The sequence below is a fragment of the Grampus griseus genome, assembly GCF_964374135.1.
Source record: "Grampus griseus genome assembly, chromosome: 5".
Taxonomy (NCBI): domain Eukaryota; kingdom Metazoa; phylum Chordata; class Mammalia; order Artiodactyla; family Delphinidae; genus Grampus; species Grampus griseus.
The window spans coordinates 45,767,218-45,780,606 of record NC_138998.1 but is presented as its reverse complement, the minus strand read 5'-3'; the positions used below and the strand labels follow the sequence as shown (position 1 = coordinate 45,780,606).

The following is a 13,389-nucleotide window of genomic DNA, read 5'->3' as shown; positions in this document are numbered from 1 at the left end:
ATGGTGGTTGCCAGGGCTGAGGGGGTTATTTATAATAACAGAGATAAACTCAGAAGGCCTTGTGCTATGTGAAATAAGCCAGACAGAGGATAACAAATACTGTATGGTATCAGTTGTATGCGAAACCAAAAAAAATAAAATAGACTCATAGAAACAGAGAGAAGAATGGTGGTTTCTAGATGCTGGTGGGTGGGAGAAATAGGGAGATATTGATCAAAGGGTACAAACTTTCAGTTATAAGATGAATAAGTTCTGGAGATCTAACGTACAGAATGGTGACTATAGTTAAGAATACTGTATCGCATGCTTGAAATTTGCTAAGACAGTACGTCTTAAGCATTCGCACCACACACACACACACACACACACACACACACACACACACACAAAGGTAACTGTGTGAGGTGATAGATGTGTTAATCAACTTGATTGTGGTAATCATTTCACAATGTATACATATATCAAATCATTGCATTGTAAATTTTAAATATATATAATTTTATTTGTCAGTTATACCTCGGTGAAGCTGAAAAATTATTTAAAATAAAAGCAGATGTATAACTGTTGTTGATTTCCCCCCCCCAAAATATAAGAAAAATAGAAAAGTTTTCATAAGCTGGCTGTGCACATTGTGTGTGTGTGCGTGTGTGTGCATGGGTGTATCTGTGCTAACATACATTTTAAAGGAAATGGAACTGAACTATACTTTTTCATTTTTCTCCTCAAAAAATTAAAAATATAACTACCATATGATCCAGTAATTCTACTCCTAGGTATATATCTGAAGAAAATGAAAACACTAATTTGAAAAGATATATGCACTGCGGTATTCATAGCAGCATTATTTATAATAGCCAAGATACGAAAGCAATCTAAATGCCTATCGATAGATGAATGGATAAAGATGTAGTATATGTATATGTATGGAATATTACTCAGCCATAAAAAAGAATGAAATTTTGCCATTTGCAACAATGTGGATGGACCTAGAGGGTATTCTGCTAAGTGAAATAAGAGAAACAAATACTGTATGTTATCACTTGTATGCTGAATCTAAAAAATAAAACAAACAAATGAATATAACGAAAATGTAACAAACTTACAGACATAGAGAACAAACTAGTGGTTACCAATGGGGAGAGGAAAGAGGGCAGGGGCAAGATAGCATAAGGGAGCTAAGAGGTACAAACTACTATGTACAAAATAAATAAACCACAAGGGTATATTGTACAGCAGTGGGAATATAGCCAATATTTTATAATAACTTTAAATGGAGTATAATCTATAAATATTTTGAATTCCTATGTTGTATACCTGAAACTAATATAATATTGTAAATCAACTATACCTCAATTTAAGAAAAAGAAACTAAAAAATAAGAAGATTTACTTTTTCAATAGAAAGGAAATTATTGAAGAAATTATAAACAAAATCAAACAATAGGAAAAACTTGGTACTATCAAGTATTCTATTTTTAAGCACTCCACAAACATGCTAATAACAGGGCAGAATCCATTTTCATTTAAGGGACATCTAAATTGTATTGAAATATTTTATGGTAAACATTCTGAATGGTAGAGTTTAATCTTATGTCAGCTAACACAAATTGCATTTTGGGCTTTATAAAAGCCACACGCTTGTCTAATAATGTTTACTCTTCCTTATAGGTAACTCATTTAGTTGACTGATGGCTACACAGGTATAGCAATATATGTAATGCTTAAGAAGTAGTGATGGGCTTCCCTGGTGGCGCAGTGGTTGAGAGTCCGCCTGCCGATGCAGGGGACACAGGTTCGTGCCCCGGTTCGGGAAGATCCCACATGCCACGGAGCGGCTGGGCCCGTGAGCCATGGCCGCTGAGCCTGCGCGTCCGGAGCCTGTGCTCCGCAACAGGAGAGGCCACAACAGTGAGAGGCCCGCATACCGCAAAAAAAAAAAAAAAAAAGAAGTAGTGATATGGTAATAAAGAACATCACAAACTCAGAATATCAATACTGAATCAACATTAGTTAGCCCAACCTGTGTACATTATAAATGAAAACAAGAACACTGGTCTCCAATAACCCAGCTTTATGAATATGTCTTCTGAATATACAAGCAGTAAAAGATTCAGTGATAAGTATTGTGTCCTTGGATACTCATAAATTCTTTCATGGGCATTGCCTATAAATGTCTTTATATTTTTAAAAACTGTATTTCAAGTATTCTAATATGCAGAGGAAGTCTGCATTTTTCCATGTGTAACAGAAAAAAAAACTTTAGGGTGAAACCATTTTTTTCTTTTTGTATAAATTCATAGCACTCTTAATGTAAACTACAACCCCAACTCCTGAATCTCTCCAAGTTGCATGAAAATTATACAGTTTTCCTGTTTCCATAAGTAAAAATATCAAACATGTAAACCTATGTTAAGTGGAGCTTTGCTACCAACCTGAATCCGTGGGTCAGCAGCCATGGCGTCACCTGGGAACTTGTTAGAAATATAAAATCTCTGGTCCCACTGCAGATCTACTAAATGAGAATTTGCATTTTTAATAAGATCCCCAAGTGATTCCATTACACATAAATTTGAGAAGCACTAATTTAGGATACTTCATTGATTGACCTAATTTTCTGTAAATTAATCATATTTAAACAACTAGTGTATAAGTGTTCCACCTGTATCCTTTATTTTAGCAATATTCAAGATTTAGTGTATAACAAAATCACCAAAGGAACTTGTTTAAAATGCAAATTTTCAAGTTTTTTCTCCAAGTTTAGAATTCAGTATGTCAAGGATCAGGCCTGGTTGCTTCAAACCACAACTCTCCTGAACAGAATTAAAGTTAATAATAATATCAATTCTTCTTAACAGCTCCAAACCATAGCAAAATGCCTAACACACAAGAGAGTCACATACAAACTGTTTCTGTTAAATTTTGAAACGTTTCAAACTTTTTAAGAAATTATTAATCATAGAATCAAAAATTTGGCAATAAATGGACCTGGTTCCATTCATGGAACACGACAAGACCATTCTTTTTTTTTCTTCCCCCCAAAGGAATGCCATTATTTCAGCCACAGGATAACAAAATAATTTACTGGAGAACTTAAGAAATTGACACTGTCCCCATTGGAATCGACTACTCTTATACTAGAAAATAAGACCAAAATATTATGCAAAGGACTTATTACAACTCTCAAGAGGTCTCAAACACAAATGCATCCTGGAGCCATCAGGTAACCAATGGGGAAACAAGGAATGTGTTATTCCAGTTACAGACATTCAAGTTCAAAACATGAAAACCTCTTGCACAGAACAAAAAAAACATCCCTGTGGGCAGCTCTCAGCCTATGATCTGCTAGTTTCTAGTATCTGTACTAACAGAGTTTTTCTAGTTAACTCTCCGGTGACATACCAGAGGGCATATTTTTATCATTAATTTGCTCATTTGACTTATTGGGGGACTTTTGGGAACTACGTTACAGTTCAGATTTTACTTGCCACAGCAAAACATGGTGATATATCAGGCTCATAGTCTACATCACCCTTATAAAGCCAATGATCTTTAAAGACAAAGTCAGTAAGCTATAGCTATAATCTATGGGTTGGCATAGCCCTATTTTTTTCTAACAAGTTTTGTGATGGAGCCACACAGAAGATGTTCAGTGTGCAGGTTTTTATATTACACTATACACTGTCTTCAGAGAAACAGCAGTTAGAATTTTTGCAGAGTACCTGTCTTCACCTCACTTGTTGTTGCTTGTTATGTATAAGTGTATGATGCTAATTTACTTTGGTGCTTTGTTTCTGCATGATTATAAAAGACTTAAGATGTCCAGAAACATCATTGTTTCCAAATTTCACCTAGAGGTATCTTTATACTACAACTTCTAAAATGAAAAACAGAGCTGTTCACACGTTCACTATGTACTTTTATTTTAAATTCTAGCACAACAAACACAATGACATGAGAGGACCATTACCTCAATAATACGAATAACATTCCTTGAGAAGTTGGCTTATAATTTACATACATTGCTTTTATCGGGAGCTATTTTAAGTATTATCTTAAGATATATTGTAAAACACAAGTCTCAAATATATACCAGTTGCAAACATAATGTGCTTAGTTACTATTTTCCTTATTATTTAAATAAAATGATTTAAAGTTCCTCAAAATCATGCCCACTGGTGTTCATGGTTTCAGGATGCATGACTCGTCCCATGAATAGGATTGTACCTGCATTGGGTTGGGAATGAACAAAAGAGGAGTTGAACAAAAGATATTTATTTTCCTTCTTGCTTACAATTAGCAATGTTCTAATTGTACATTATAAATGAAAGCAAGAACACTGGTCTCCAATAACCTCAGATTTATGAATAAACTATAAGTTTTCTGAATATACAAGCAGTAAAAGATTCAATGATAAGTATTGTGTCCTTGGATACTCATAAATTCTAAAGATAAAAATGTAAGTAAATTATTTTCATTTAAAAAATCATTTGAACACATCTGATAAATAATGCGGAAAATGTTTTCAATTAAAAAAATGATTTCTTTTTGGCTTATTAAAGTTCTGTTCTCATAACAGCCTTACCTGTTCTCCTGTTCCTAATAAGAAAGAAAAATGGATGGTCGACAATAACTTGAGGATACAGCACAGCCATCCTGCTAATTGCAATCATTCCTGTAACGCAGAGAGAAAGTAATTACATGTCTGTGGATGTGCGGGGACTAATGAGTAATTTCTCCAAACTATCTATGTTTAATGCAAAGGTAATGATTTACACGAAACAAGATTTTAAAGACTTAGAGAAAAATTGTAAATGTGTTAACATTTCTACTTGATCTTAAAAAAAATCAAATACACACACACACACAGTTCTCTCCCTATAGAACCATTTATTTTGCATGTTACAAATTTTTATTCTCAGATAAATACTTACAGCTTTACTAAAATGACCTTTGAGTCAAGGAAAGGGGAAAAAAAAACACCGCAAACAAGCAAAAATCAGTTTCTTTATATTCTCAAATCATTATTTCTTTTACATGAAATGGGGGTTTTTACATAGCAAGTCACCAGGCTTCTAGCAAGTGGCCAGAACAGCAGTGATTAAAGAGAAAATACAGCAGGGAGAGATGCAGTGGTGTTTCCTACAGCTGGGAAATTGAATTCCCTCGAGATCCTTATTGTGGGATAATCATTTTATACTTTCTGCAGGGTGATTTGTTGTCAGGAGAAGGCCAAGATTAAATTATGTAAGATTTTAAGCTTTCTCGGTGCCTGAGACTACTGTTTCTATTTCCTCCCGAAAACACCATTTTAACTGATGAGATCCTTTTAATGGACAAATGTATGCAGAAGTTAAAAAGAATTTGCGCAAATATGATATGTTGCATTTTACCGGAGAAGGGAAAAATCCTGCCAAAATTTCATGACGGCTGTTGAACATGATATTGAAACAAATCCAAAGAAACAAATGAAAAAAAAAAGAAAAATCCTTCTTGCTTAACTAAGGAAGTCAGAACATTCAAAATAACCAAGGACATTTACCATTTTGCTTTGGACACGTAATTTAGGTAAATTTAAAAAGAATTTTATTTATAATTATTTTATTATTAACTTAAAATTATGTATTGCATGCTATCATGCACTCTTGTTTGTACATGTGCTTTTTAAAAACTCAAAGCTCTTCCCTGACAAAATTAAGAACTAACTTCCAAAAATAATTAAGTAGAAAGAAAAATGATTAACTGGGCAGCAGGGAAATATTTAAAATATTTAAACAGGCAGCACAGCAGGAAAATCTATTCTGCAGAGCTGACAATCTTCTCCTGCCTCTCATTAGAGACGGGAGTTACTCTGTATGGGGCACTGAAATGAGTGCATGCTTCATATCCTATTTGGAAAATTCTAGCAGGTTCATCATTAGCTTGACTTCTAAGTTAGAGCAGGGTCAGTTTTTTGGCTTAGTTCTAAATGATCCCCATTCCCCACCCAAGATGGCTTTAAAAATACAAATCTCAAAAAAGTGAGAAGATTTTGGAAAACAATAATTTGGCACCTGAAGCAGCAGCAGCTTCTGAACCTTCTTCATTAACCTCTATGAAGGACTTGTGAATTGCTTTAGAAAGGAAAATCTCTTTGTTATCTGCAAAAAAAGAGATAACAGAAGCATTTTTTCGGTATCAGAGAAAGGGAAGCACTTTTTCTTTAGTTAAACAGATTTGAGAAATATAAGTGATATAAGATACTGATATAAAACATAAGAGATAATGTTGTAAGATTACATTCATGATTTGAAAGAACCATTGAAGATGTATTTTCTGTTTTGTCCTTATTTTATATTCTCTTGTTGATTTTCTCCTTCATTTTTATTGGTAATTTTCCCATCGTTTATTTCTTATATTGCCAGGAAAAGCAGAAACGTGGCTCTGTTTTTAATAGCAACCTCAAATTAGTTCATAACTCAGAATAAAACTTCTTACATGTTTCTCCCTAACTTGAAATTTCAAAACATAAAATGAAAACAGAAATCCACGTATAACCAGAATAAAAAGTTTTTAAAACTCTAATCTCTAATTACTGTGATAATAGAAATATCCTTGGCAAAGGAAAACAAAATTGACTTCTAGGTTGTAGAAACAGGAATATATTAAAAAGCTATTTCCCATTCCAATTAATTGGTTTATCTGAGGATTCAAAAACATGCTTTATCCTAAAGTCAGAGGAAATAACACATTTTTAATATTAGGAGGACTGTCTTTCCCTTTGAATTGTCTTTCTAGTTATGCTTACTTTTAAATTAATGGCTGTTACAGGCTGAATTTGTTCTCTAAAATTCATATGTGGAAGCGCTCACCCCCAAGGTTTCAGAATGCGACTGCATTTGGAGATAGTCTTAAATTTAAATGAGTCATTCGGGTGGGCCCTAATCCAGTATGACTGGTTTCTTTACAAGAAGAGGAAACTTAGGCACAGACAGGTACAGAGGGAAGACCAGGCATGATGGTTAATTTTATGTGTCAGCTTGGCTTGGCCACAGTGCCCAGATAATTGGTCAAACATTATTCTGGATGTTTCTGCAAAGATGTTTTCTGGATGAGATTAACATTAAAGTTGGTGGACTTTGAGTAAAGCAGATTACTCTCATCATGTGGGTGGGCCTCGTCCAATCAGATGAAGATTTTACTAGAACAAAGACTAGCTTCCTCTGAGCGAGAAGGAATTTTGCCAGCCTTCAGACTCCTTCCTGTGTCTCTGGCCTGCTGACCTACCCTGCAGATTTTATATTTCCGAAGTCTACACAATTGTGCAAGCCAATTCCTTAAAATAAATCTCTTAATCTCTCTCTCTCTCTCTCTACATATATATAGACATGCAAATGCATATATCCATCTCTCTCCATATATATATATGTACATCCATTCTTCCTGTTGGTTCTGTTTATCTGTAAAACCTTGACTAATACAACATGGGAAGACATAGGGAGAAAATGGCAATCTATAAGCCAAGAAGAGAGGTCTCATAAGAAATCCACCCTGAAGACAGCTTAATCTTGGACTTCCAGCCTCCAGAACTGTGACAAAATAAATGTCTGTTATTTAAGCCACTCAGTCTGTGGTGCCTTGTTACGGCAGCCCTAGCAAAGCATACAGTACAATAGCCTTCAGTCTTGGGTTTCCTACTTTTCCCCAAGATTAAAACAAAACAAACAGAAGATACTTCAATATATATAAAAAGGAAAATAGCACAAGAAGCAAGATAAAGGATTACTCAAGTTGTACCGTTTTTTTTTTCTAATCCCAGGAGGTCTACTTCAAATTTAAGATAGATAACTTTGTTGCTCATGCCCAGCCCTATTTAGTAAAAGCACAATTGACTTCCCACTGAACTACTTAGTAATACTTTCAAAGACACATGATTAGCTGATGCCGATAGAAAACGATGTTCAACAACATTTTTGGTACACCTGTTGCAAAGCACCTGCTTATTTTGAATAAGCCCCAAGACAAACTGGTGGCATCTCTGAATATATTTTAATAGGGATACTCCTTCCTCAGCTCATATTCAGCATTAAGATAGAAGCACTGCATTATGAAATTGTCCATCTCACAGATTATGATATTTTCTTCTAGAATGCATTTGATAACCAGAAGAAAAATTAAAAGCAATAAAGTTTTACATCAAACAATTAAGTATAATTAGCTTTCTCAAATCCAGATGACTAGGCTTTTTTAGCAAATGAAAAGAAAAAATATCAATTGCATTAAGTAACTAGTCAAACTAATTTAGTAGGCAAAACAAACACTAAATTCCAAGACAGTAAAACGTAACTATTTAGTAGTTAACAGATGCTATATTATTTTCAGATTCTGCTGCCCATTTTCATCAGTCTGCCAGTTAAGGTAGAGTCATGCATCAATGGCCCTAAATGCGAAAGTGACAGCACCCAGTTCCTAAAGGATAAGGAGTGTCCACATTGCCAGGTAAGCCCTGTTCAGAAATTTGAGGGGAGGAACTTCCCTGGTGGTGCAGTGGTTAAGAATCCGCCTGCCAACGCAGGAGACACGGATTCAATCCCTGGTCCAGGAAGATCCTACATGCCGCAGAGCAACTAAGCCCGTGAACCACAACTCCTGAGCCCGCGTGCCACAACTACTGAAGCCCGCACAGCTAGAGCCCATGCTCCGCAACAAGAGAAGCCACCGCAATGAGAAGCCCGCGTGCAGCAACAAAGACCCAGTGCAGCCAAAAATAAATAAATTTATTAAAAAAAAAAGAAAAAGAAATTTGAGGGGAGTTTTCAATAACACCGAATGATATTTCAGACACATTAATTTGCACAAAGGAAACTGCCTCCAATATCCCCTGAGCCTGATTTGCTGACTGTACTAAGCACCTTCAAAGAAGGAATCTCCTCCCTTCAACCCTGGCGTCTGCCCCAAGTATACCCTTCTCTAGACTCCAAACCTCTCATGTGCTCTCATTTACCTCCACAGAACGGTTTTGAGGGGAGGGATGCTGCAAGACATCATGGCAGAAAGATCAAGAAAGCAAGAATGCCGAGGGTTCTTCCCAGAGAGCTAGTTATTTAAAAGATAATGAAATGGACAAACCTATAATGAGATTCACAAAGAAGAAAGAGAAATTACCCAAGTAAACAATATTAAGACAAAAAAGTAGAACATACCTAAAGATAACAGAAGAGAATTTTTAAAAATCACAAAAAATACTATATAATTTTCTGCAGATAATGTTAACTTTAAAGGGTATACTTTATTTACTACTCATTGTATCTATTTATAATACACAATTTGGTAAATTTTGATAGATGTATATATCTATGACCCCACCTCTACAAATAAGATAAAGAATATTTCCAACTCTCCCCACAAGTTTCTTATGCTTCTTTATGCAGATAACTTTGAAATAGAAGATTTGCCATCAACTACAACTTTATAAAAATATTTAAATTATAAAGTTGAATCAAGGAAAAAAATAGAATGAATAGTCCAGTAACCATTAAAGTAGTTGAATCAGTAGACAGAATCTTCCCCTACCCTCAAAATTAAAGACTCCACGCCTAGATGGTTTTCTAGGGAACTTTAACCAAACCTTCTAGCAACAGAATTTTCTGAGATAAAACTATTCCAGACTCTAGAAAGAGAGTAAAAGCAATCTAAGTCACCTCTGGGTCATCTTACTTGCTATTAAAATTTAAAAAGGACTGTCTAAGAAAAGAAAATCATAGACCAAACTCACCTATTAATATGGAGGTAAAAGTTCTTCGAAATCAGAAAATTAAACCCAGCAACACATACAAACAACTTTTTTAAATGAGTTTCTGGGGATGTCAGTGTATCATGACACAGCAGTTAAAACTACTCTAACTGCCTCCCGTTCACATTAAAGCTTCCTCTGGGATGATCATCAAATACAAACCAATTCATGCTACTCCCCTACTTAAAACCCTTTATCACCTCTCCTGCTAGCTCTACCTCCCATCTCCCCCTCAGTATATAACACACCTGCTCAGTATGTAATATGAGGGCCTCCGTGAGGTTGCCTCTGCCTCTTCCAAATAGCATTCTTCACTCTACACACTGTGCTCCAGATTATTTGAATGGCAATGGCCTGATCATACCACACTTTATCACTTCTGTGTCTTTGCTTCCCCAGAAACTCACTGAACCCTTGTACAGTGAGACACCTAATCTACTTTTAAGGCTCAGCTTCAAACCCTACCAGGACTTTTCTGCTCTCTCCCGATTCCCACCCTGCGACTAAAGTAGAACTGACCACTCTTTCCCACTGAACCCACGATCTAATTCTATTTAAGCCTTCATAATATATCATATTCACATTGCTATCTCTCTCTTCCTGGACTGTCCACTTCCTTCAGGCAAGGATTGTGTCCTTCCCCTAGTGCCCCTGGCTTCTGGCATTTAGGGAGCTTAATGAATGAACTAACCTAAGTAGAGGGAGTTTGCTGGTAACGTGTAATTTTCCAGTAGTTAACCCAACATTTAGTAACTGTTGAATGAAAGGTGTTAGTTATTTCATATTGTAAGACTTTGGGTGTTGTCACTCTGTGGGCACCACGACCACAATTCTGTTCACAATTATGGCTATAAAGTTTATTCTTGTAATAAATAAAATATGTGACACTAACTAAGTAGATGGTCTAGGAAAATTGATGGAAAACAGCCCCAGAGAGAGAAAGAATACAAAGACCACACACAGACTAGAAAACTTAAAAATCTAATTGAGTAGAAGAGCAAAGGGGATGGGATCTAACAGACCACTGTCATCATATATATTTCAAAGACAGCAAAATAAAGATTGAATCCAATGTTCCAACTCCTGGGGGTGACTAACTGCTACATCAAGGACAGCAAATGTCTCCAGTTGTAAACAAGACTTCACAACACTTAACCGTCAGCAAAACACCACCCCTTTGGATGTACAAGTAGGAGAAGATGTAACAAGTAAGAAATCACATCATGAACACTGAGGGAACAAAAGAAAAGGAAACTTTTTTCTCTAGGCACAAACTTCAAGCTGTCACATTAAAATAAAATATAAGCTGAAAGTAGTTTAAGCAAGAATGTGTCTGCTGCCACATCTTAGAAGGAGATCAGATCATACAGGAATACAGGCGAGTTCATAGCTTCTATGTTTGGCCTCCAGTATTGCTCATTCTTGTGTAATTATATGTCAATCAAGGCCATTTTTCCTGCCATGCACTTATTCCCTGAGGGCCTGGACCCTCCTGTCCTATTTATCTCCTCTCCCTGTCCCCAGTTCCTTGCACACTTCCCGCCACCAAGTATGCACTCAGGTATTCAAGGAATCATAATATGAGGGGAGTTAAAGAGATTTACACTGATGAGTTTGTCTTATTTGTTAGAGAAAAGTTAACTATTCTCTAAAAATGGAAATAAATCAATCAATGGCAAACAGAACTACCAAAAAAAAAAACCCACACACTGGTCCCAAGCAGTCTTCTTCTTCTGGCCACAGCAGACATTGCCGCCAAATAACTGGTCCTACTTTTCTCCAGGCAGCGTGGAGCAAGGCTTTTCACGATGGATAAGATGGAAACAGTGCCAGCAAACCCTAGGTTCCCCAGAGAAGAGCTGGACAGTAATTCAAGCTCTTCTGAAAAAAGCAAGGCCAAATACTAAGGCATTCATTCAGTCACTGAGCAAATATGTATCAAGTACCCTGCTCGTATGAGGTACCGTGCAGGGCACCAAAGGCTCTAAGTACCTGTGACTGACATAACGCTGGCCAGATGGCCATTCATGCAAGAGTATGCCACTACTTCCTTTGTGGCACTGTTCCTAATCAGCCAATTTTAATGGATTTCTGCATCACCAAGGACATGCTTAAAATAACAGAATGAACGGAGTTCCATAACAGAACCCTAGGATACCAAAAATGTTTCTGTCTCTGTACTTTAGTTGCTAAAATACTTTTAGCTTTGGCCCCACCCATGAACTTTAGAAAGGTTTTTAGAATTTGAGCTCCTTCAAGGTAGGAATAGTGTTTGCTTATTTGCTTCTCTGCATAGATTTTGTTATAGACCAGCAAATATTCATTCATTTATTCACTCATTCATTTATTCATGTACTGAGGACCTCCTATGTGCCTGACATTGTTGATGCCCTGGGTATACTATGGTGAGCTAAATAGTTCCTTCCGGATGGGGGAGCGAAGACATTAAATAACAAGGACAATAAAAAAGCAAATCAGGGCTTCCCTGGTGGCGCAGTGGTTGAGAGTCCGCCTGCCGATGCAGGGGACACGGGTTCGTGCCCCGGTCCGGGAGGATACCACATGCCGCGGAGCGGCTGGGCCCGTGAGCCATGGCCGCTGAGCCTGCGCGTCCGGAGCCTGTGCTCCGCAACGGGGGAGGCCACAACAGTGAGAGGCCCGCGTACCGCAAAAAAAAAAAAAAAAAAAAAAAAAGCAAATCAATAAATGACCACAGTTTCAGGGTATGGTAAGTATAAGAAATAATATAAAGTGATGGGTTGGCTGGTGACTAGGGAAGGGAAGAGGAGCTACTTGACATTGGATGTTAGGAAAGGCTTGTCTGAGAAGGTTAATCTGAGCTGAGACCTAAAGAATACAGAGGAGCCAGTCCCAGGCAGACTGGCGGGAAAGGCTGGTGCAGAGGCAGATACAAGCCAGGTGTGTTCAAGGACCCAGAAAAAGCCTGTGTGGCTGGAGCATGGGGACTGAGGAGGGCCAGAGGCTTGAGAGAAGCCCGCAACTTGGAGCAAGGCAGAGCCCAGCACCATCTTCTCAGGGCACGCACCCACCCAGCATCTATCCTGCTCCCCACACCATGCTGGGCTCTGAGGACAGAAAGATGTCTATGACACAGTCCAGGCTTCTGAGGGGCTCCGAGCTCAGTGACAGGTATAAGAACAAACAATCCAAGGAAAAAGTAGAACTTCTGAGAGCACTTTGCACCATCAGAATCCAGATAAGGGAAAGTAAACCATCTAGGAAGGGCAGGACGTCAGGGGAAGCTTCTCAGGGATGCTGACATTTGGACTGGTTCTTGAAGAATAAGTGGAAGAGTGAAAGTCAGAGAAGGGGACAAGGGCATTCCAAACAGAGAATTATATCTGCAAAGTGAGAGAAGCAGCGGTGAGGACCTGAAGGTCCAACTGAAGCTGGGGCTAGAAGGAGGAGGGGAGTGGCAGGGAATGTGCTTGATTTTAAGAGCTTGGACCATGATGCTAGAGAGCCCGGGCTTTGGCCACAAGTAACAGGACATGACGGCTTTGATTTTAGAAGATATCGGTGGCAGCAGCTGTAAAGCGTGAATTGGATGAGCAATCAGCTGGGAGCAAGAAGATCAACTGTGTCAGCTGTTGCAACAGT

At 37.5% G+C, this 13,389-nt stretch overlaps 1 protein-coding gene across 1 annotated transcript in view; it reads right to left on the bottom strand.

Moving 5' to 3' along the window:
• Nucleotides 1-3,894: 3,894 nt before the first annotated feature.
• SERPINI1 (serpin family I member 1) overlaps nt 3,895-13,389 on the bottom strand; it is a 68,371-nt gene continuing 58,876 nt past the window's right edge. Inside the window, exons 7-9 of the mRNA XM_082654155.1 lie at nt 6,050-6,136; nt 4,582-4,671; nt 3,895-4,223 (exon numbers count right to left, since the gene is read on the bottom strand). Coding sequence (XP_082510281.1) covers nt 4,147-4,223; nt 4,582-4,671; nt 6,050-6,136 — 254 coding nt within the window. The 3' untranslated portion in view covers nt 3,895-4,146. The remainder of the gene's footprint in view (nt 4,224-4,581; nt 4,672-6,049; nt 6,137-13,389) is intronic.